This window comes from Neopsephotus bourkii, unplaced genomic scaffold, assembly GCF_033783945.1.
Source record: "Neopsephotus bourkii isolate Nb327-2 ecotype Australia unplaced genomic scaffold, CSIRO-AGI_Nbou_v1 NB_1373, whole genome shotgun sequence".
NCBI lineage: Eukaryota > Metazoa > Chordata > Aves > Psittaciformes > Psittacidae > Neopsephotus > Neopsephotus bourkii.
In genome coordinates this window covers 3,767,659-3,790,730 of record NW_026901852.1, presented here as the reverse complement: position 1 = coordinate 3,790,730, position 23,072 = coordinate 3,767,659, and the positions used below count along the sequence as shown (strand labels likewise).

Here is a 23,072-nt window from a genome sequence, read left to right as displayed (position 1 = left end):
AGATTCAGATACACAAATAAGAGTGCACTATTGGCTCTTAGGTGGCCACTTCAAAGCATATTCTAATTCTTAACCTTATACCATGAATATGAAGCCCTTTACAACTTTCAATAGTAGAAGACATGAACACACTTCAAATGTTCAGCTGCTCCCAGTCCATACAGTACCTGGAGGTGCCTTAATGAAATACACAGTTAAACAGCTAACCTCAGTGGCACCATCTACTGTAGGGTGGGTCAGGAAGAGTTCTGGAAGTTACCTGAAACTGAACTCTCTGAACCTCTACACTGCTCACCCTCCAGAGCATGCCTGGGGGTAACTTGGAGACAACAGAGCTGGTGCACTATGACACAAATTCTGGGTATGCCCTGCACCCTAGGACACATTCAATGAGAGAAGGGCCGCAGCACACTGTGTCTGGTTCCCACACTCCCCCCGTCTGTCCTTGCAGTGCCAATACAATACTGACTGCACACACAGGGTGACCAAAACACCTCCCATCGATCCTCCAACAACACCCACCCCAAGGGCAAATGGGATTTGTTCCCAGCCTGAATTCTCAGAGCTATTTAAAATGAAACCTGCCAGTCATTTAGGTACATTCATCCCAAGCTTCATACTCAGGACAATGAGTAATGTTGACTCTGAAGCAGCCAAATTTCAACCATGCAGTTAACCACAGCTTGAAGAGACACAGTATATGTTAAAAAAAATACAATGGAGAGCTTATGTCACCAAGATTAATAATACTGCATTTGCTATGTGAAAAAGCATTTTTTTCAATACTTCCAATACTTCTGTCTTGCATCACTTACCCATTTGTACATACATGATGTCAGCATCAGTGGTGTAGGTCACAATTTCACACTTTTGAACATGTTTCACATTAAATGCACAATGACATGCAAGAATCAGTAAGAGCTTAGTAGAATCTTACCAGCTTGATATTTTCTGAGCCTTAAATACTCCTGCATTTTGGTTTCTTGTGATGATCTCATTTACATCTGCAGCATATTTGTTAAGAATTATCTACAAAATTGGATCAGTAATAATAATAATAATAAATACTTTTTTTTTCCATTGCTAATACCTTCGTAATGTCTTTTATCTGTTTAGTCTTCTTTAATCTGTGTGAAGAGTCAGTCTTTTTTCAGACACATAAATTTTACATTGCCACTCCAGCACATCAGACATATATATTGCTACAGCAACTTGCTCTTGTTGCCTATCTCCACTGTTTACAGTTAAGGAACTACTAGTCCTGTAGCTATACAGGGAATTGAAAAAGACTTCCCATACCTTATATACATTTAAAGGCAACTGTTGCTTACAAACTTAAGAAATCCAACACACAACGGGAACACCTTAACCTGTAGGCAAGGGAGTTTCTAGTCCATTTGCTTTCTTGAGAATGGTTTGGAACCACCATAAAAGACAGTGGAAAGCAATAAATGCCTTTTCTTCCCCATAGGTACTGCAACAGTGCCTCAGCCTCATGTCTCAGCTTCTGTTAGTTTGGAAGATGAGGTAACAAATTTAGGTACCCATTCAGGCAGGCCAAAGCAAGTGCTGTCAATGAAGAGTTTCAAGGGAGGCTGTGCCAAATCATCTATGCCTAGAAAGATAACCTTCATAATCATTAGTGGTTAGCAAGATGCCATTGGAAGGAAAAGGTGTAGCAAGTAACTAAAAGTTGTGAGAATACTAAATGTCACCCAGTGTGAATCCATACATATTTAAACTATTCGTTCTCAAACATAAAAAATGGTCTCAAATGGACAATTTTGGTAAAGGTGTCAATATTTAAAGAAATCTGATGCTAATTAGAAGATGTTTCTGGGTGCTCAAAATACACTGAATTCTTTGCAAGTGTTTTTGTAAGAAAATGGACCACTAGTGTCAGGCTCATTTAAAATATCACTGTATCTTTCTACTTTGTTGAAATCACGTATCTGGCCTTCATAACACAGCTGACTATTTAAGGAAAGTTATTTTAGAAAAGCCTCTATCCAAGCAATGTAAAAGGAAAGACAACTGATATTTCATGAAGCCAAAAACTAGAAATGGAATGACACAAAACTCGTTTAAACAAATCCCTGTGCTTTGGACGTGCCTTTTAAATCTTTTCCACAATATGCAATGAGAAGTTGTAATGAATAGCCTATACCTGTGAAGCAAAAGGAAGGCATATATAATTCCATGCTTTGCTCGTTTTAAGAAGAGTCAGAAGTAACACTGTTGATAAATTAGCTACACTGCACTTAAATTTTGCAACCGAGACAAACTATTAATAATTGTTGTAAACATGTTAACACTAGCTTTTTAAAATGATTTATGAGCCCATGTGTTCAGACATTCAGGCTGAACATGACCTTTCTAACCTGAATTTCCCAGGACTGCTGAAGGATGCATACACTATATCTTAATGGTCGTTATAGGGCGCTGCAACAACATTTTGTATTGTTGATGCTTTCAGACAGTAGTTCAAGTCACTAGTGCATAGTGTGAGACAGAGCGAAGGGAGAAGGTACACAGCTTCTCTGAAATAGGAGACAACTTTTACTACAAATGAACCTCATCCTTGGATTTGGATGTACAGCTGCTTCCAGTGTCCTGAGGAAACAGAATTTGTTGTTCATGACTATCTGATAGATATTACCTAAGCTGGAAAAATGTATCTGAATGTATATCACCCAAAATCACAAAGAAGAATGAATCTGATAACTCTGCCTATGCATATCTTTATTATTCACTTGAATATTCACTGTATTTTTCTTTTTAATACTTTCTTTACCTAAATGATCCTGAAAGATAAAACACACTAAACCAACAATGAAGTTTGGAATGAAGCTGAAAAAGCAGTAACATCTGTCTTTATTTTATTGATTTTGCAATATAAATGATCTATTAATCAATTAAAACCTGGCCATGATAAGCACAAGGAGTGAGTTCCAGTGAAGTCTTTTAAACGGATTAGTAACTCAAATAATAATATCCTTCTAAAAACTTCCATAAACCTCATGCATAAGACCACTGATTGATATAAAATGCAGCTACAAATTTCACAGTGAAATGGTTAAAATGACAACAGTGAGTTTGAAATGAACGTATTCATAAAATGTTTTATCTTGTAGTATTTCAATAACATATCCTAATGCAGATATTGAAAACATATATAGTGAAAGCTTCATGTGGCAGTAAGAAATGGAGAATAATATGAAGAATGTCAAAAATTAAAAGAAAAATCAAACCCTCAAAAGCCTGAGACTTCACAAAGCAAAGCTGTTAGTTATGCTCACTGAATAGCGATAACAACAACAAAAACAACAATAATTATGATGATGATGATAATACAAAGGCAGATTCTCAGATGCAATGCACTATTGCCAGGTCGATTTTCAATTACATTTCACTGATGTATTCATTTGTTTCTTAATGTGCTCATCTTGCCCATTAAGAATAATTAGCAGGCTTGCTTGTGATTTCCTGGCTTCTGACAGTGATTTTTTTTTTCCTTTTTGTTGACAACCACTTTTACTTTTTGGAAAGTAATTTTTGGGTATTATAGTATGACTGGCATGTAATTTAAGCTTCCTAAGAAATTTAAAGGCAAGATGTAAACAGTAATTTTTAAACAAGATTATTTTAATCTATAATACCTACATAAAAAGCATAATACTAGGCATTAACTATTCCTGAAGAGCAAAATCTAGAAAGGAAAACAGTGTTTTATCCCACGTTAATTTAATTTGGTATGCTAAACAATTAAAAAATACTATCAGAAATAATAAAAATTAGCAGAAATGCATCATTTTGGTCTGTGACATTTGGGGGCAAATATTATTTCCAATTATGCTAAAAATTCTTACTGTTTTCAGTGAGTATGGCATGGCTGGAACAGATCTAAATTTAGCCTAAACTGTTATAGCCAGTTACTACAGAAAAGAATGTAAAAGAAAATTACTGTAAGACATCATAAAATCACTACTGAGGTTCATAAAACACACAAAATGCAAGATAAATTTTATTACGTGCACTTTTAGGCATACATTGCACCTACAGTGTAAACTTCTTAGTCTGCTGCACTTTGGCACCCTGCTAATATTAAGCCCATTGTAAAATCCAACACAATAAAAGCACTTTGAATGCTGAGCCTTCAGAGCACCAAATGTTAAAAAAGAAAAATAAATTCCTGTTAGAGCCTTCCACCAATCGTTCTTCTGAAAGGGATTCACTGGGTGAATACAGATGAAGAGTTCTTGTAAGACTTTTGTAAATAAAAGATATTCCTAAAACACACTGTGAAAAACTAAAGGTGTGTTAATTAGAGGGCATTAACAGTATCTTTTTCAGGAATGAAAGGACTTTAATTTGTTTCATTCCAAAGACTGAGTGAATACTTTTAGCACTCGCCAATTTTCCTGGCTATAGAAGGCTTCTAAATTTCAAAAAAGTTCAGGTATGTTTATGGAATCTGCTATGCAAGATATGTGCCGACTTGATGATTACTGAGCTCACCTGAAGCTTTCTGTGGGTAAAATGACCTTTTGTTCAATACCTGTCCTTCTATAAAACAAGGGTTTGTTTTGTTAGGCTAGTTTTGAAATGCTTTTTTCTCCTACATTTTTTAACTTCACAATGACACAGAAGAAAAACTGGAAGGGGTGATGCTGATTAAAATACACAGAATAATGAATACTTCCTCCTCCAGACAGGAGTACAACAAACTAGAATTTAACACAACTAGAATCCCTGGACCGCAAATGAGAACTTGCATTTTCAAGAAAAAGACATCTATAAAAGCTTCCTTCAAGTTTTAAAAGATACGATCTAGACTTGGACATTTTTCCATCAAATTGTTACAGTGTTGTAAGTAATTATAGTTACCTCGGTTACCCCAAAGAACGTCTTCTTAAAGGCAGTACCTAACCCTACCACACTTAAATGCCTCCCATTTTAAGTCAGCAAGTGCGATTTAACTTATTTTTTTTCACTAAGTACTCATTAGCTCTCAAATACACACAAAACTCAAATCTAAATAATTCTGATGATGCAGTGGCCAAAACCTGAAAAACTAGTGTCCCTTAAAATACAAATGGAAAGATTACCAAGGAACAAAAGCAAATAGATATCATCCTTTTTTCCCCTCTCTGTTTCTAAGGGCTATTAGCATTCACTGTATATATCTGTTCTTGCTCTGTGCTGATATTTAATGTAGCCACAAATTATGCTCACTCATTCTCTTGCTTAGCCAAAGTCTAGTTCAATTTTCTGAACTACGTGTTCATATTAGAAGGGCATAATAGCAATTTATTCTAATGTAGGAAATCTAATAAAATACTTTCTACAAGGGACAGAGCAGTTTTACAATCTTACATCAAGAGAAACAATGATAAATTGATAATTGATTAAGCACACTAAATGGGTAATTTGTGGGCAGTTATAACTTCGCAGCAACAATGAAGCCACGCATTTCAATATACACTGGATAAGCTATGACAATATACAAATACTGGCTTTAAGAGGCTAGTATCTGAAAGTAAAAAAAAAATAGAATATAAATCCAGTTCTGAAAAATGGATATATGAAGGGGAGCTAATGGCTTGATTCATTGCTATACCTCCTCTAACGTGAAGCATACACACTAGGAATCTTTCAGCACTCAACCACAAGACAAATATTTACTACTGTACTTGCTCTATACCAACACGTACATTTTTAATTAAAGAAGAAAATGTGGCATTTATTGTGAGGGAAGCCGTAGCTCTGTTCAACATATTCTACATCTATTTTTTAATTACTTATTTGAGGACTTTTTCTTAATATACCCCATGCTGTCTGTCTTTATATTGATTGTTACTCAGCCAGTAAAAAGGAACGAGCACAACAAACCAGTTTTCTATCTGAATAAGGATACTTTTGATGGCCTTTTCATTTCCATCAGTTAACAGAACTTCTTTGACATCTGCAGAAATAGCAACCTGAAAAAAAGAGCACAGCAAACAATGAGCAAATATGCTTGTCTGTGTGGAAGTGAAGACAGGAGTGACAAGCCTTCAGTATCATGCTTCCTCACCTATTTCTCTGTAACAATCTTCAATCTTTTTTCATTTTATGTCTGCATTATTTTAATCATTCAATCAAATCAGTCAATACTTTTATCATTCCATTTGCGGGAGCCTCTATCTTGCTATCATTCTGTTCCGTAATTGCATTGTGACAGCCGATGATGGTATTCTGAGAGGCTTTCATTTGCGGGCTTCTGTTTATCTAGTAGAGCCATCATACAAGGCTGTCACTCTGCCTTTCAGCTTGCTTCTGTCTGACTGCCTGATGCCCTTCATATAACTTTGCATTGCAGGCAGATGGCTTTGTAAGGGTAATTTTTTTGTGAGCTTTGACATGCTCGCACATTGGGCTGTAACCTCGACACATTGTATAAGAGCGACAGGTTTGTCAAATGCCAATCAGTGTAACAATATGCTTTTATTTGTAGAGACATAAAAACTTGTCTAATGCACTGCACTGCTACATAATATCTCCTGAATACATGACTCAGAACCCAGAGAATGGTGAACGACTCTCCTGAATGGCCAATCTAATTCAAAAGAATCTAATTACCGAGAGCTCTGGATCATGTTTGTTGGTGTAATAATGCAGGCAAAACATTAGCAGCTATATCATGGTGCTCCAACTGTGATTCGCCAGGCTATTCCTGTATCTTAGCAAATGGGACTATAATCTGAAAAAAAAAAATGCTTCGGCTATGGCAATGAAAGACAGACCGTACGTGGCCTGGAATGTCACAACAAAAGATATTGACTACACGGAGGTAAAATGTTTCTGCTCATCGAGGCAACCATAAAATCAATATGATACGAAAGCAAGTCAATCTAGAAGGTCTCTCAAGACTCTGCAGCTTGACCGCAGCTGAGGCTGTTGACAGTTCTCTGACCCAGCAGTTGGAGGCACTGGAACATTTTTCCTTTTGTTTCTTCCTCTGAATGGGCTTGGAATTGAGAAAAGACCTACCATGAGCCCAGCCAAGCATGTCATGCCACCCCCTAGCTCACACACAGCAAGGTCCCTGAAAGAGAGAAAGGAAATGGTAGAACCCATACAAATTAGATGAAAATGGTCAGAGAGACATATATGTTACAAGAACAAATTGCCATCTGCAGTAAGAACTGAGCTACCAGGAAGTTGTAGAGACATGACTAGGCTACCTCATGTCGTTTTGCGTTTTAAAAATAATTATGAAATAGAAAAGTCACAAAGCAGGCAAATCAGTGGGGGTTCCCTCATTAGTGTTCAGTGCAACATTACCACCGCTGAGCTGAAAAATCTGAGAAGGTTCCCTTTTTTCCCTTGTCAATGGCTCTGTCTTTTAGAACTAAACTAGCTAGAGTAGCGAAAGATAATTGTTAGGAAAGGATAACAATGTTAATCCACATTCATTCTTGCAAAAACAGTTAGAGAAGTAAATGGGGAAATTAATATTATTTATATATCTCTCCATATAGTTATGCCTAAAAGCCTTTCATATTAAAAAGAGAAAAGTTTTAAAACAAGCCATATACCACAAAACAATTACACATTAAGAAATCCGATCCTTCAATTAGCACTTAAAACTGCAAGTGACCTACAAACAATGCTGTTACGAACAACGATGGGAACAGCAAACAGTTAAGCCACAGAAAACTAAACGAAGTTAGTGTCAAGAGCCTAAACTGAGCCCGAGCAGAGGGTTGAATACATGGTCTGAAAGGCTGCTTTTAACTTAGACCATACTGTGCTGTTATTAAGCCGTGCATCTGAAATATAATTTGGCGCAGAGAGCGTGCCGGATGGGAGCTTGCAGGGGGAGCCACAAAGAATGTCCTCCAGAGCCATGGCCTGCCCCAGGGGAGGAGGAGGGAGGGATGCTGACCCCGCGCCGAAACTGTGTGAAGTGGCATCTGGGGCAAGGCACAGCCTCAGTTTAGGAACATGCTGCTTTATAGCTAAATCTGCGGCAACTGTTACAGCTGGCAGAAACCTCCCCATGGAGACATTTTTGACAGTCAAAAAATGGAATTTAAATGGAATTTCAGCTAACCAGATTTTTTTATTATTATTATTATTTTGGGGGGGGGTACACCTTTTCTTGTCCCCTATAATACCAACATTTGAAAATCAATATTTTATGTTAAAGTCTTACCTCCCTACTCACTCGCCACTGATATTTACGAAGAGCATCTAGGAAGCCATATCAGTATCAGTATACAGATGCTGGCATTTTGTTCACCGAGGCCAGCGGACTAGGCTGTATGACTGTATATTAATGCTTGCTCCCTGTCTGTCTGGAATAGATTTATTTTTTCTTAGACACCACAAATTTCATCTGAAAAAAGTCTAGTTGTCCTATTTAATGGAAATGGGACAAAAGGCATAGTTCAGAGGAACACTCTGTACATAGACCCAATGAGAATATAAAACAGATGTGGGAAATGTGCAGTTTGTGCTTTAAATAGAATGATCATAGCATTTTCCCCACACAAGTTTTTATTTTTCTAAACTGCACACATCATATATATCAAAAATATATGCATATGGTTATATATGTAAGATTTGCAAGCCACTTAATCCTTTATAAGAGTCATGCTTACTGAAATAAACACAGAAAGTATCTAGTGTGGGGGTTTTGGTGCATTTGGAACCAAATTTGTATGTTTGCAATATACATATATACATATATATGTACATATATACATTTATGTGTATAATTCATTTAAGTGCAATCAACACTAAAAAAATAGCAAGTTTTTAAAATTCTATCCTTCTCTCAGGCAACACTTAGTGACATTTATCAAGGAAAATTAAAATCTCATCTGAGTGAACTGCTGAGAAATCAACCGCCCACTTCCTCCATGGAAGTTCGAGTGATAGCTGTCTCCAAGTGTCCAGGCTTGCATAACCAACTAGGAAACTACCCTTTGAGCAAGCAGCATTGAGAGGTTTGCTGCGAAGACCCTCTAAAAAGGATAAGAGCACGAGCCAAAGCATGGGGCTGGACTGCAAAGTATTACAAGGACACCACTACAGCAGCATAAGTCATACATCCACCAAACGCAGAGGAAGGAGCTGCAATTACCAGATTTGGTGTGTTAGCTGCCTCTTTTAATGGGGTGGGCTTTGCTCAGGTGGTGGATGGAGTAGAAATGAACCAGGGTATGCTTTGGTGCCCGGTCTTTGATTTCACACAGGACTCTGAGTAAGCTGCAGGAACCAGCTCACAGCTTTCAGCTTTGGTACAAGAGATGTCTAAGTTATTTTATCAACACTGTATGTATGCAGACTGAGGGATTTTGCATACTCCAAGCTGGTTTACTTGGTATTAGCCTTGCACCCTCACTCAGAACACAATTTTTGCCTCCAAATGCATTGTTGTAATGGCTTTTCTTGCACCCCATTCATCCTCTGGACAATGAAACTTCAAGAATTTCCAAGTGCAAAGCTCTCTATACTCAAGGGGAAAGAGAGAGGATGCAGGGTTGATTTCCTTTTTAGGTGTTCCTACTGGAGCCTCGATAACTGTCTTCCACAAGTTTAGAAAATGTGAAAAGAGAATAGCAAATAAAAGTGCAGCATGTGTCAAAATTGTTTCACGACACTTAGATACAGGTGTAAATTCCTCCACTGCTATGAGCAGTGATTATTATGTATTTTATCAGGTAATATTTTGCTTGCTTTCCCAACAGATGTTAGTTTAAAGAATGCCTTATTTTTCCTGACCTTCACAATCAGTACTGATCGATTGGAGCTTCACTTTTGTTTCCTAAAAATCAAAGTGAAATAAAACGCCTTGAGTGGAAATCAAAAGTCTTTGACATGTAACAGAAAGCTTGCTGTGCAATATTAGTACCCAAAGGCAGCTCAGAATTCTTTGTTAAGAGCAACATGCTTTCACCTTGAACATTTTAAATTTAATGTAAAGACTCAAATCATAGCAATCTTTACCATGCAGATACAATAAAACTAACAGATTGGAAAATATCTTTTTATGTTGAACTCTGTACCTGAATGTTTCATTATGCTTTAGGCAGTAGTAAGCCAGCACTTCCTCAGACGGCCAGAGACCTATAAAACAAAGATATTCACCTTCTTAGAACACTTTCTTATTGTCTAAAGTAGTATTTGAATACATATTACCACTTGCAGACCTCTACCAACTGTTTCGTTTTCTAAACCTGTCATAATACTATGGAATAAAAACCAAGACTTTTAATGGAACATTTCTGATTTAAGCATGGGATCTGAATATTTCATAGATCTGATCCTGAGTAATCAGAATAATTCTAATCAGAATTAGACTTATTCTGTCTTAGACTTATACTGTCAAGACTCTAAAAGTTATATAAAATTTCATTCTACAAAACTTCTGATATTTGGGGCATTCACATGAACACCAGTGATGCTGCCACCCTGCCTTGTAGCCTAACAGTGGATAGGAGCCCCCTACTTTTTCATTAGCTGTCCTTTCCAGTCATTTAATTTCTTTCCAGTTTCTTTTTCATTAGCCCTTTTTCTCTTTGGTTTTGTTAGGCATCAGTCTGACCATAAGGGACACTGACCAGCCACACATGCTAAGGCCAAATACAGGACAAGAGCAATAGTGCAGTATAATTTCTGGTTGTGGCTCCAGAAGTTCCGGTGGGGGAGAGGAGTTTTAAGTTCTGTTTAATAGTTGCCAAAGGATTTTTCTAGTTGCTCTGTGGACTGTGGCAAACTTTCCATAGCTGCAACATCCTACAGCAGGAAGCACCACAGTTCTACAGTGCTGTATAAACACCTCCTCTCTCTTGTTTTGTACTTGGCTCCCTGTCATTTTCATTTGAGGCCCTAGAGCTCTCACATGGAAATAAACAGCAGCAATATTGTTTTTTTGTTGGGTTTTTTTTTTCCCCCATGAATAATCTGTATCATTCACAACTTTATAAGTTTCCATCATAAAACTACACTGGCCATTGTTAGTGTGGCAAGTACTTGGAGACACTGGTCATTGACTTCAAGGCCTCCATGCACATTTACCCTTTCAACACCATTCACTCATGAAATTCACTGTTTCATCAGACTGCTTTCCCACTGGAACATCTAAGTGAACTGCTGTGGCCCATGGAGAGGGCATCACAGATCCTGCATGGCCTGTGCATCTCCTGCAGGCACCAGTCTCCATTGCTGGAGGGAGCCTGGGGAAAACAGGCCTTGCATTCAGGCACTTGAGTTAGGTTTCCAAAGTTAAGGGAGGATAAATGAAAGGCAAATAAAGCCAAATTATGGTTGTATTTGCTTTCCATCTGTTGTTGCCTAGCAATGAAATAACATGCTTACATGTCTATCCACAGGTAAAAAGAAGGGGGAGCCTCCCCCCACAACACACAGCCTTATGAATTAACATGACAGAAACTTAATATTATGAACTACAGACAGTTTTCATAAACTTAAAACAAGTGAGAACATCCTTTAGATATTTCCAGACAGGTAAACTGAATCCCATGCAGCTTGCTATGTATGTGCATCCTTTTTCACGTCCTTTTACTCTCAAGACTTTAAAAACATCTCAACATAGTTAGCAAAAGCAGAAGTTTGAGAGAAAAATGATCTTCCTTCTAAATCACTTAGAGTCTGACTGTAACTATTGAGTGTACAATTGTTCCTTTCCATCCAGTAAGCATTCTAAACTACCCTTACTCACAGTGCTGAATACTTAAAACTTATGAATGTGTTGTCTGCACACAGATCAAGCAAAAGCCTAGACAGGATTTGGCCAAAACTTTGCATAAAACATGTGTGTAACAATAACAGAATAGAGTATACATGACAAAACCACTAAATCAATACTGCTATTTGCCTTATTTATGACAGTTTAGGCTGATTAGGTGTTTGTGAATGTGCCATTTGCTTCGACTTGCTAAGGGTTAAAATAAAATATTCACACAAGACTACCCATTCTTCGGTGAAACATACACTAAGAATTGTACAGGATTTTCCATCTCCCTTTTGAGCACTTCAGTGCTTTTGAGCATTGAAATATGCTAAAATGACAGATTTTGCAATAAATATAATAACTGTTTAAATATTTTAGTGTATAACATAAAGAATGTTTCAGTTTGCAGTGACTGGTGTATACTCAAGCAATAAAAGTGCTATTTTTCGTATTTAGCGAAGACACGGCTAATTTAATACCATTTATAATACTTATATCTCGCTTCACAAAAAACCTCCACGCCCACAAACACAAAAAAACTCAACCCTTTAATAGCAAACTTTTAGCCTGAGCGAGTTTTAAAAATACTTGTCAACTGTAGCAAAATCCTTCAACATCTGACTTTTCAGTACCTTCAGTCAAACGCCTCTTGCTTTTCTACAGTTATTATTGAAAGGGCACTTTGAATGGTGTCACTAAATCTTTTATGTGGGGTCACCATTCTTTCCCCTGCTACTATTACAATGTTGATACCAGCTGAAACTGCAGGTGTGTCAGATAGTTCTGTGCTGAGAGAAGGGTGAAGCACCTTTGGAAAGACAATGTTCTTCTTCAGGCGGATGCCAGGGATGCACAGGATTCTCCTCCCTGCTTCCTTCCCCCATAGGAAAGGAAGTATCATCTCAGCAATGATATAAGTGGCTGGCAGCTAAAGAAGCAGGAGTCAGGAGGTCTTTCATGAACACAGGTCTCAATTGCTTCCACGAACTCTATGAACAAACACACAGTGCTTCCAGCTAAGCCAGGAAGCCAGAATACCTGTGTTAATTTTAGTAAAAGGAAAAGCTTCTCGTGCTTGAACAGGTAGGTAAGCCTCTTTACCTTCAAAACAGGGATAAGCTTAAAGATCCATGTGGAGGAGTTTGCATTCTGTCTTCTTCCCCTTCACTCTGACCCACATTTACCAACACAATGACCTACATTTTGAAGTTGCAAGTACAAGATAGTTCTGCTTCTGTTAGAAAACATACAGCTGGAATGCAGCAATTCCTATGAGTTAACAACTACCACTAGGTTGTGAAAAGCGTAATTTATTTCCTGCAAACACATACATATGGATATGGATTAAGTTTCCCTTGAACACGTTTAAAATAATTCTTTCATATTTAAAATAAAATTATTCCCATTTTGTATTATGAATTTGATTATACATACATAACATTGGACGGGTACCTATTTGCATGTGCGACTACTTACATGCGACAGTCAATTATTTACATGAGTATAGGCAAAAGAATACCAAAAGGCCTCCAAATATTGCTTATATTTAAAAGGCTATAAATATACCACAAATCCTAGAAAGAGGGACTGAAAATTTCACTGTAGAAGCAGACAAACAAGAGTTTCTTTTTGCAAAAATGAGTATTTTGCAGAATTTACTGGAGGTTTTAAAGTTCTTTATCATCTCAACTACAACATGAAAACAGAATAATTGCTAGAAAACACTGGAACCTCTAGTAAAACAAATAAGTTGTGTTGGTGTTTAAAGGAGAGCCTCAAGAAGGACTGTGATTTGGCATGTCTGAAGACACAGGAGAGAGGCTGTGCTCACAGAGTAATGCCTGCCTGTGTTTCAATTCTTTGCAGATATCCTTTCACCATGAGGATAGAGTAGGAGATCCACCACAAATGCACCATTAGAGCGATGATGTGTACTTCCAGACAGCTTCGTATTTACTACAGTAGTAGGGATAGGAAAACATTATCTCTAAATAGCATGATGATGGATGGAGAAATACTATATATGCAGAGGCATACAAAATGTAGGCATTTCTACAGCCCTACCATAAAATCTTACCACAGTAATGGAATCTACCTCACAAGAACTTGATGACATAACGAATATCCCAGTTTAGCTCATTAGCAGCCAAACTAATAGACAGAGACAGATTAAGTAACTTAAACAGAATGAAATTATGGGAAGGCCAAGTAAAACACCTGATCATCCTAATACCTTGAGGTATGATGTAAGCTAAAAGACACCCAAAATTTTCCTGTAGAGGAAACACTAACAAAAATCCCAATAATGCTAAGAGCACATACATTAGGTTGGTTTTATTACTCTTACAGCACTTGCTAATGGAAAGTGTCAGGTCCTTCTGCACTAGCCACAGCAAAACAGTTCTTTGAAGCAACCTTCAACCCACATGAACTAAATCATGTGTAGAAAGCACTGTTTTAACCATAAGCTGGAGCATGAAATGTCCAAAGAAATAAAAAAATCTGATTCTTCCGCACCAAATATAAAAATGCTGAATTCTGTATGATATTACAGAGACTTTTTTAGTACAAATTAATTATCCAGTATTCAAAAAAATAAATAAGGTATTACTGTTTCTTGTCTGTGGCTTTTTACCACATATTTAAGGAATGCTGGAACCCATTTGGATAACAATGTTGAGATCTGATGTGAAGTTCTTAAAAGATACCATCTTATTAGAAAATTCTCAGGATAGAGTGCTGAGAGTTTTGAGATGTGTCTTTTTAAAGAAGACATTTGATTATTGGATCTACTGTGTGTCTGCATTGCTCCATAGGTACAAAGAAGTCACAGTAGCTACTGATTACATTAACCGGGACAGCGTATCAGTGGAACTGTTGTCTACTGTCTGCCAACGCTACACACAGGAAGCCAAGGGGCAACTGGAGCTGACAGGTGAACAGTCACCTTGAAGCTCTGAGTAGGAGGTGTAAATCTGTCTTACAACTACTTCACTCATGCTACAAGATTAGGAAGCTCCATTCCAAGCTAAGCCAAATTGAAAGTTTTGTCACTTTTCCCTAGCAATTTACATGGTCACATGTACAGAGGTCTGACCTCAAAATGCAAATTTTGTCTTTCATTTTCATTGTTAAACTATGAGATGTCTTCCTGTTCATTTGAAGTTTCAAGTAAAGTTTTTAAAAATCCTATCTTAACTCTCAAAAGCAAAGACAATTTAAATTTGAAAAGTCAGTCATTTTCCCCAGATGAATATTCTCAAAAAGAACTTTTTTTTTTCTACTATGCCCTGATTCTTGACTACATGAAATCACCTTATTTGCTTTAATACTCATCGAAGCGAGATGAAAAAAAACCACATTATGGGCAAAGAGATTAATAATGCCTCAAAAGAAGTTCCAACAATTGCACTGAACAACGATGAATTGTTTTCTAACCCTGAGAAAAGTATTTTTTATCCTTCCTGGCACCAAGACACATTGGAGGAGAGCAGAACAATCTCTGGCACCACAATGGACTGTGTAGGGGTGTTCAAGTAAGTACCTATCCAGAAAGGCAACTATTCCCCATATCCTTTGCTAAAAGACTATAGAGTGGATGGAAAATCCCTGAAACTAAGATATGTATTTGAACAGGCTATTCTAGGAATTTAACACAAGGAATTCTAGGAATTCCACTCTTACTGTAGCATCATTACAATCATAATTTTACAGTATCAAACCTTGTTTTCTACTGACTGTGCTTTATATTCGAGTTACAAGGGAAGGCAAGTTTGGTGATTTATCCTGGTTAGTTATTGTGTGGATCACCACTACTGTGCACAGCAAGAAGCACGATCCCAGAGAAATAAAAGAGCAAGTCAAAATCAAGGTTCAACAGCATTTGGGAGTAAGTTTCAAAATGAGGCTCTAACCAATATTGTGAGCCCTTCTGTCAGAGGAGCACTAAAATTCACTTTTCAAGTCGAAGAAACAACATGAAACAATGAATAGCACAATTAAGTATAAAGTGGATGCACAGTGCTTGTCTGCCAAATACACCTTGCTAGTAACATAACACGGTTGCTCTAATTTAAGTAATTACTTGAGTAAAGACTACTTGTAATTAATTGTACTGCTGTAGTTAGTTAGTTTGCATGGATAGCTCTCAAAAACACTTATAGGCCTCAACATTCATCAAATTCCATACATCAAGCTCCTTTTCACTATAATTTTATCATAAAAATTGTTGCTTAGTATAGTCAGGAAGCAAAGATTTTATTTCCATTCACCTGTCCACACACCATGCAAAATGTGACAGAGAAGAAAAGATAATTGGCAATCCAGATTACCTAAGATCTGACCTAATGTGTATTGAAGCTATAAACACATGTAATAAGGCACTAATACCACAAGGATTTGAATTTTTAGCTGCCATAGAATGCATGTGTAGAACAGTGGAAATCTATAGAAAATTACTTTCATAATGATCCATTTCTTCACTTCACTTTTGTCAAATGAAGAAATAGAGGGAATTGCTTAGCGAGGGAGGAAAAAAGGCCTGAAAAACCTCTTGTTCGCATTCTGTGTGAAGTACAGAAACCCCCGATTTTCAAGCTTGCACCCTCAATTTTAAGTTTACACCCACCTATGGCAGAAGCAGATAGAATTATCATCACCAAGTTGGCTGCAGGCTGTCTGCCTGTAAAACTATTTCCCTACAAAATCTAATTTGAGAGCAGATTTTCAATAGAACAGTTTCAGAGTACTATGCCCTTCTGGACATCTGACCACATCAAGTGTCAATGTAAGAGCTAACCTGTTCTGAAAGTCCAATTGTCCAACCTGAGGCTCTGCATTGTGAAATTTACCCTAAGGGTACTGTCGAGAGAGCAACTTCAGATAAATGCACACAGTGTGAGAAAAGAGAAGTATTTAATAGCCTTAAGAGTAGTGCCTTACACCTCTACCTTACTGCACCTGACTTTTGCACATGGCAAACCACCTTTTAAGTCCAGTGAAGAGGAGTAATTTGAGGCAGGGAGAATGGCTAGCTCACTTTTCCACAGCAGGAATGCTGTAAGTGAGTTTGAAAAGCTACAAGAACACCAGAAGAAATAGAAGATACGAAGAGAAACACATCTCACCATTTTCCTCTATGCACATACATTTTATAGAAACTCTTGTCTCTCTTTCAATCTAAAGCAGAATTCATGATATTCAGATCATTGAAAAATATGTATGAGATCTTCAGCCTAGGTAAAATGTCCTCAGCACTGTATCTCTCACTTTCATTCTCATTATTATTCATGACTAGGAGGGAAACATGATGGTCTGCAATCTGCAAATTTCTTTTAGAGCGCAAACTCAAGAGGCTTGGTGGAACTGATGTGGAAATAGAGTAACAAGTCAAAGCTGTAAATGTACGCATATCTCTTCCTTAAGAAAAACTGGCAAACTGTACAAACCTACTTGTATGATTGTCTTTAACACCCTTTTTTCAAAAGAATGAATTTGATTGTGTTGTGTGTTTTCTTTTTTTTGCCTAGTTTTTAAATAGTTATTAAAAATTAAACAACACTGGAACAAACCTTTTGTGATTATAGCCTTCATTCGCCTGCAAAAAAAATGGATCTATAAATTTATGTACCATTGTAGATGTAAATTACAAAATTTTATATTCAACTATATTAAAACATCTATTCCAAAAATGATTACCAGTTGTGAAAAGCAGACAGGCTTATCACTTGCTGTCAGTTGTTCATGTCTAGTTAAGCAATAATGTGCTAAAACTGCTCTTTTGTTTTGTGTAAGAATTTTGGCAATAGAAGAAATGAACACTCGTTTAATAAAAACTCAGGCTGCTTTTTGCTTTGATGGAGGAAGCAGCTGCCTGTTTTCATTTGCTGCAGAGCAGCAAAACCCATCAATATAATAAGCAGCTTAGATGCATCCATCCACAGCATCTGTAAGGATATAGGGCTATTCGCTCAAAACCAATCCTTGGTTTAATTTTAACAAAGATGTGTCTGACATATTTGAAAATACATTATAATAGGGTTTTGAAATACTAGCATTTTCTCTTTTCTTTTTAAATACTTTTCACAGATTTTGAAAGGCAAGTATACATGTTGGAATGATAGAAATGATAAAACAAATATTACTAGAGCAAACAGCAGAACTACCCTAAAATGCAAAGATGGAACATTAAGAGATGCCTTCTGGTTCACAGACTCTCCTGTCCCTCGAAAATATAAAGAACAGTCTTTCAGCCTTTTCAGTAATGGGTTTTTTTCACCATAACCAAGAGCAGAAAAAGATACTACAAATTAAGTATCACAGGAAAACACTAACAAATCTGCAAAGATCACAGATACATTATACAACTCTATTTCCTGAGATACTTTTCCTTCCCTCCCTCCTGCTTTGTCAAATGTAGATAGATTAATATTAATGCTCATTTCCAAAGATACTTATCAAATTGTTTTCTACTATTGTCTGAAAGTAATGTAATTTTGTACTAAGTTTCAGCACTGTGAGTTTGTCCCAAGGGATAACTTTCAATTGCAATAAAAATTTTTAATGAAAAATAGTTATAGGACTTGCATATATAATTACAAAACCAGGAAGAGAGAGATAAAAGACCACCTGAGATATAAACCCTAAAACTCCATTCTCACTCTAAAAATGTGATGTGGCACATTTATATTATTAAAAATTCTTAAAACATTATTATTATTTTCATGCTGTTTGGCTTTCTAAGACCTTTCTAAGCTGAGCTTTTAGATGATTTGCACATTAACTGAGAAGTCAGATAATTCTTAATCCTCCTCTTTTTCAGATCCAATAATGGATAAGGGAGCATCTTAGCATGATCAACTAGCAATCTGCCTAGCCTGAGTGGTGGTACACCTGAATTTAGGATTAGTCACCCTGTTTTCATAATATCTGATTTAAATGAGTGCTCATTCTAGGAAGCGTACAAAAAGAATATTCAATTATATTTGAATTGTACCATTTAAATATGTAAACAATAAATTTTAAGTGCACACCTACTTATTTGCTTCACAAACAAAAACCTATGGAGAAATGAAAATTATAAAGAATCATGTTGTTGTGGTTTAAAACTGCTACTGCTGAACCCAGGACACATGTACAGACAAATAATTGGATAGTTCAGTTAAATAACTGCTGTTTTCAATATTCACAACAGCTTATAGATGTAATTAACCATATATCAGTTTAGCCTTGTATCTCTATCTAGTCAATTATAACATCCTGATTTCACTTTTGTCTATAGATCAAGTGAATGAAGTAGTTGGGGGAGAGGGGGAGTGTTGTGGGTTTTTTTCTTTTTGTTCTTGTGGTTTAGGGTTTTTTTACAGGTATACCATGCACATAGAAGGTAGCAAACCTGTAGATTAACCCTGGTTACTGATACTGCTTATAGTCCTCAAACATTTGATACAGAACGTGAAAGCTTGCATAGCTGATCTACGCACTCTTATGTAGTGCTCAAAATAAAGTGGAATTTATTTGGGGGATTTTGATTGTGCTCAGAAGTGTTATCTAGAGCTTGGAATTCTTTTGTTTGTTTGGGGTTTTTACTATTATTTTTTCCCACTGAATTAACTAAACAAAGATGATACCTTTTTGGTCCTAGCAGCTTCTGATTCAGTATTTTTCTCCTTTACCAACTTTGCCATTTTACATAGCTGACCAAACTATTAGAAAAGCATCTGCTCTGTGCTGCTCTGTCCTCTGTGTGCAAGAAGAAATAATAACTGAATGCACAGTTCAGTTTGAAGGCTTTGGACCATCTCTAACAAAACAGTGTACCTCAGTGCTTGCAACTTCACACAATGGCAAAAGGTGACCATGCACCCTATGTATTCTTGAATGAAATTGTTAGGCCACCATATTCAGTAAGAGTTGATTCTTTCTCCAGGGGTATCTTCAACTGGTGCAAAGGGTGTAGTTCTTACATCTGCACTACTGGCAACCATCCTGCAGCAGGTGTCCAAAATCTCCCTATGTTACTAAACACTGTTTTCATCTCTAATATGGGATTAGATCTATAATGAGTTCTTCAAGTGAGAACTCTGCACAGGATGAACCACTCTTAGTTATCTCATCTATTTATAGATCCACATGGATCTGCATTCCATACAAATTTTGACTGTAAGACTTAAGGCAAATGCTATCATTTATAGTGAGGGAAATGATTTAAAGTCTTTCTGAAAGGCCAAGGATTCCATAAGCACAAAGATCCTTCATCTCCTTCCAGGTCAGGTTTGACATCTATTTATAGGGCAATACAAGAGAACTCACACTACCATTGCTCATGGCTGGTTTTGCCTGCTCTCGTTTCAAGAACCATAGCTGTTGATCTGGCACTTTTCATCAGCACTAAATAGAAGAGGCCAGATCTTCAGCTGGTATTATGCCAGTGTATCCCAGCTACTAAACCAGCCTTGAACTTGAAACATTCATGGTTTTTCTGAGAAACTAAGAAGCCCTTATTACATTAGTATATGCTAGTAATACTGCTTTGGATCATTTTGTAATCAATTCCAAAGGTATCCTGCCCAGGAAATCAGTGTTTCAGGATACAAAAGTGATAAGAGTAGAATTTAGTCTCCAAAGTGGCCTAAAAAATTAGCAATCAATTTTCCCTGATTACTTTCACGTTTCCCATGTTACTGTAATAGATTATGACCTAACTGACCACATTCTTATTTCACAAGGCATAAATAATGCAAAAGAGCAACACAGGTGCTACAAGAACTCTGCTGAAAAATGTTGTAGAGCTGTATAAACACCTTTTCACACATTGACACAGAAGTGCTCTTAAGTCAAGAATAATTTGCTTTAAGTAAGATACACAGTTTAGGGATTTATGCTATTTTTCAGTGTTAAAAGAACGTATTTCCAAACATCCACTGGACTGCGTCTCAAAAACAAAGCAAATCATTAGATCCAATTTAACCCAATGAAAGCATGAAAGAGCTTACAAGATAACCTTGTAACAGTATGTTTAGGTTTATAATTGGTAGGTCTTGAAAGACAGTTGATCGAATTCTTAAAGTGAGCACGTTATCAGACTTCAGGAATTGCTCAGTTGTATGCCAGCACAGAAATAGAGAGCCACCTTTTCACACTGCAAGTTGAGTGGAAGACTTTTGCCTTGTGTGCTCCATGTCATGGTGACCACAGCTCCTTAGGTGACCCTAATATTCGTTCTAGGGAGTAGCAAGATTTTACAATATCTAACCTGGGCCACCTTATTCTTTGAGACAGATTTTTACTAACAGCAAAGCCAACATAGTAAGTCATCAGTTTCTACAGCATTTCTTGCACAGACAAGACCTCGAAACACTACATTAAATCTGCATGCTGAACTCCCATATTAATAGGTAGACCCTTCAATACCTAGATTATGTTTTTTCTTAATGAGTTTTGAGCTCAGACTTTAAAAATGGAGAGGCAAGTGTATAATCTTCTGAAATTCAAACATTTTCCTTAAGGATTAAACATGTTGTGACACTATTTTCATATAGCTCTCCATCAATAAAGTATTTAACACTGTAATAATGAGGAAAACACTTATTAAAAAAAGTAGATGTATGTTGCCACTATATTAATTAGCAGTTAACAACAAATTTTATCACTTTCTTCTTGTTCTCTTTTCCTGTTAAGAGTTTAAGCCATAATAATAGACTAACGTCCTGTTACTTCTGGGGAAGGCAGGGGTGTGGAGGAAGAAGGGATCATGAAATATATGCAATTTTCACATATAACACACTGTTGAAAATGTAATTCTCTATGTATTCTGTTCTGAAAACACTTTCTATATTCCTGGATTGTCTTTGCAATCAGGAGCAGGATTGAAATCTGCACTTTAGTATTTATCTGAGGCTGTGATAGCTCAGTTGTCTGCCTCCAAATGCCAAGATAGGGAGAATCTCATCAACCGGAGACCAGCTGCATGATGGGCAGTTAATAGATATATCAAACCTTAGGATATATGCTAAGCTGAGGAGATGATTGGTCGGTTGATATACTGATTGATTAGCATAGGGAGAATGGGTTTCTTCTTGACAACCTAAGATTATGCTTCAGCTAAGCTCAAATTGCTTACACCTCTTCTATTGGGTTTAAAATTACAGTCCTGTCATCTAAAATCTCTCTTCAATGAAATTTTTACCATATATAAAAATTAAAGGGAAAAAGAAAGTAGGTGCAATGGATAAGAGTAAATGGAGTAGATATATTTCACACTACCGCTAGAAAAAGTTGATAAGTAAAACCACTTGAAATATGTTACATGTTCTGTACACTACTAGAGAGCACTTTACAATAATTAGGGGGGGGGGGGTGTCAAAATACTGAAAAGGAATCAGTGCTGATATTATTGTTTTAAAGAAACTACAGTATTTACTAAGCACGGTAATTACACAGTTGTGACATGACCAAAACATTTTTGTCCTCTTTACAGGAATTTGCTAGTTTTCATAGAAATGTATTTAAATTATATTATACATATCAGGGAAATACCATATAACTGCAACAGAATGCATCACCTCACAGAGAAAAGCTTATGTTCTGCAAGCCAGAGAAGCAACATACATACTTTTATATTTTTCCTTGAAAAGCCCAGAATTTGTTTTCCCGGGAAAGCAGATGGAATTAAATTTTATTTACAAAATATTTTAGACTGTGTCATCAGCAGGGCACGGACACTTAAAGAAAACACAGTATTTAAAAAAATTACTATACCATGTAATTATATGTTGCCAAAACAAACGCATTTCTTACACGTATCATCTGTTTAATTCCCAGCATTACATGTTGGTCATAATACCGGGCTTTGTCAGTTGAGAAAGATACAAAGGCTATTAAATAAAACATTAAAAACCCCCAACTTTTTATTATGTTTAATTTGATCCTAAGAAACACTTCTCTGCTTGGGCAAACAAGAATTTAGTAGTCATGCAACAAAAGGAGAGTAGCTCATTGAGAACGTTGAAATCTGCATTAATAAATAAGACTGGGTTTCTCAGATTTTTTTCTTCCCTTTCGTATCTGCTATGAGCGGTAGGGGATCAGCTGCAACTCAAATCCCCAGCTGAACAACCCAAATACAACTGAGTGAGCAGACTTAAAACAAGGCCATTTATTGGTGCCTGTTATGCAAACAAAGCATCCAAGTCTTAGAAACAGATGTCAACTGAAGCATATGCTTACTGTAAACTGGAATTTGATTCTCTTTATAAAAATAGACTTAAATGGGCCTTCAGAGACTAGGCTGCCTCTTGTTGTATACCATTGCCTAACTTGATTCAGC

The 23,072-nt window shown here is 36.7% G+C and overlaps 1 protein-coding gene and 1 long non-coding RNA gene across 2 annotated transcripts in view; one reads left to right on the top strand and one right to left on the bottom strand.

The window, feature by feature from the left end:
• Positions 1–23,072, bottom strand: part of CAMKMT (calmodulin-lysine N-methyltransferase) — a 210,175-nt gene that overhangs the window by 34,087 nt on the left and 153,016 nt on the right. The window contains exons 4-7 of the mRNA XM_061367200.1: positions 10,059–10,119; positions 7,033–7,087; positions 5,918–5,981; positions 938–1,004 (exon numbers count right to left, since the gene is read on the bottom strand). Coding sequence (XP_061223184.1) covers positions 938–1,004; positions 5,918–5,981; positions 7,033–7,087; positions 10,059–10,119 — 247 coding nt within the window. The remainder of the gene's footprint in view (positions 1–937; positions 1,005–5,917; positions 5,982–7,032; positions 7,088–10,058; positions 10,120–23,072) is intronic.
• On the top strand, positions 369–2,737 carry LOC133219698 (uncharacterized). Its single transcript, XR_009727486.1, has 3 exons — positions 369–481; positions 1,472–1,527; positions 2,477–2,737. It is a non-coding gene; the product is annotated as an uncharacterized LOC133219698 (long non-coding RNA).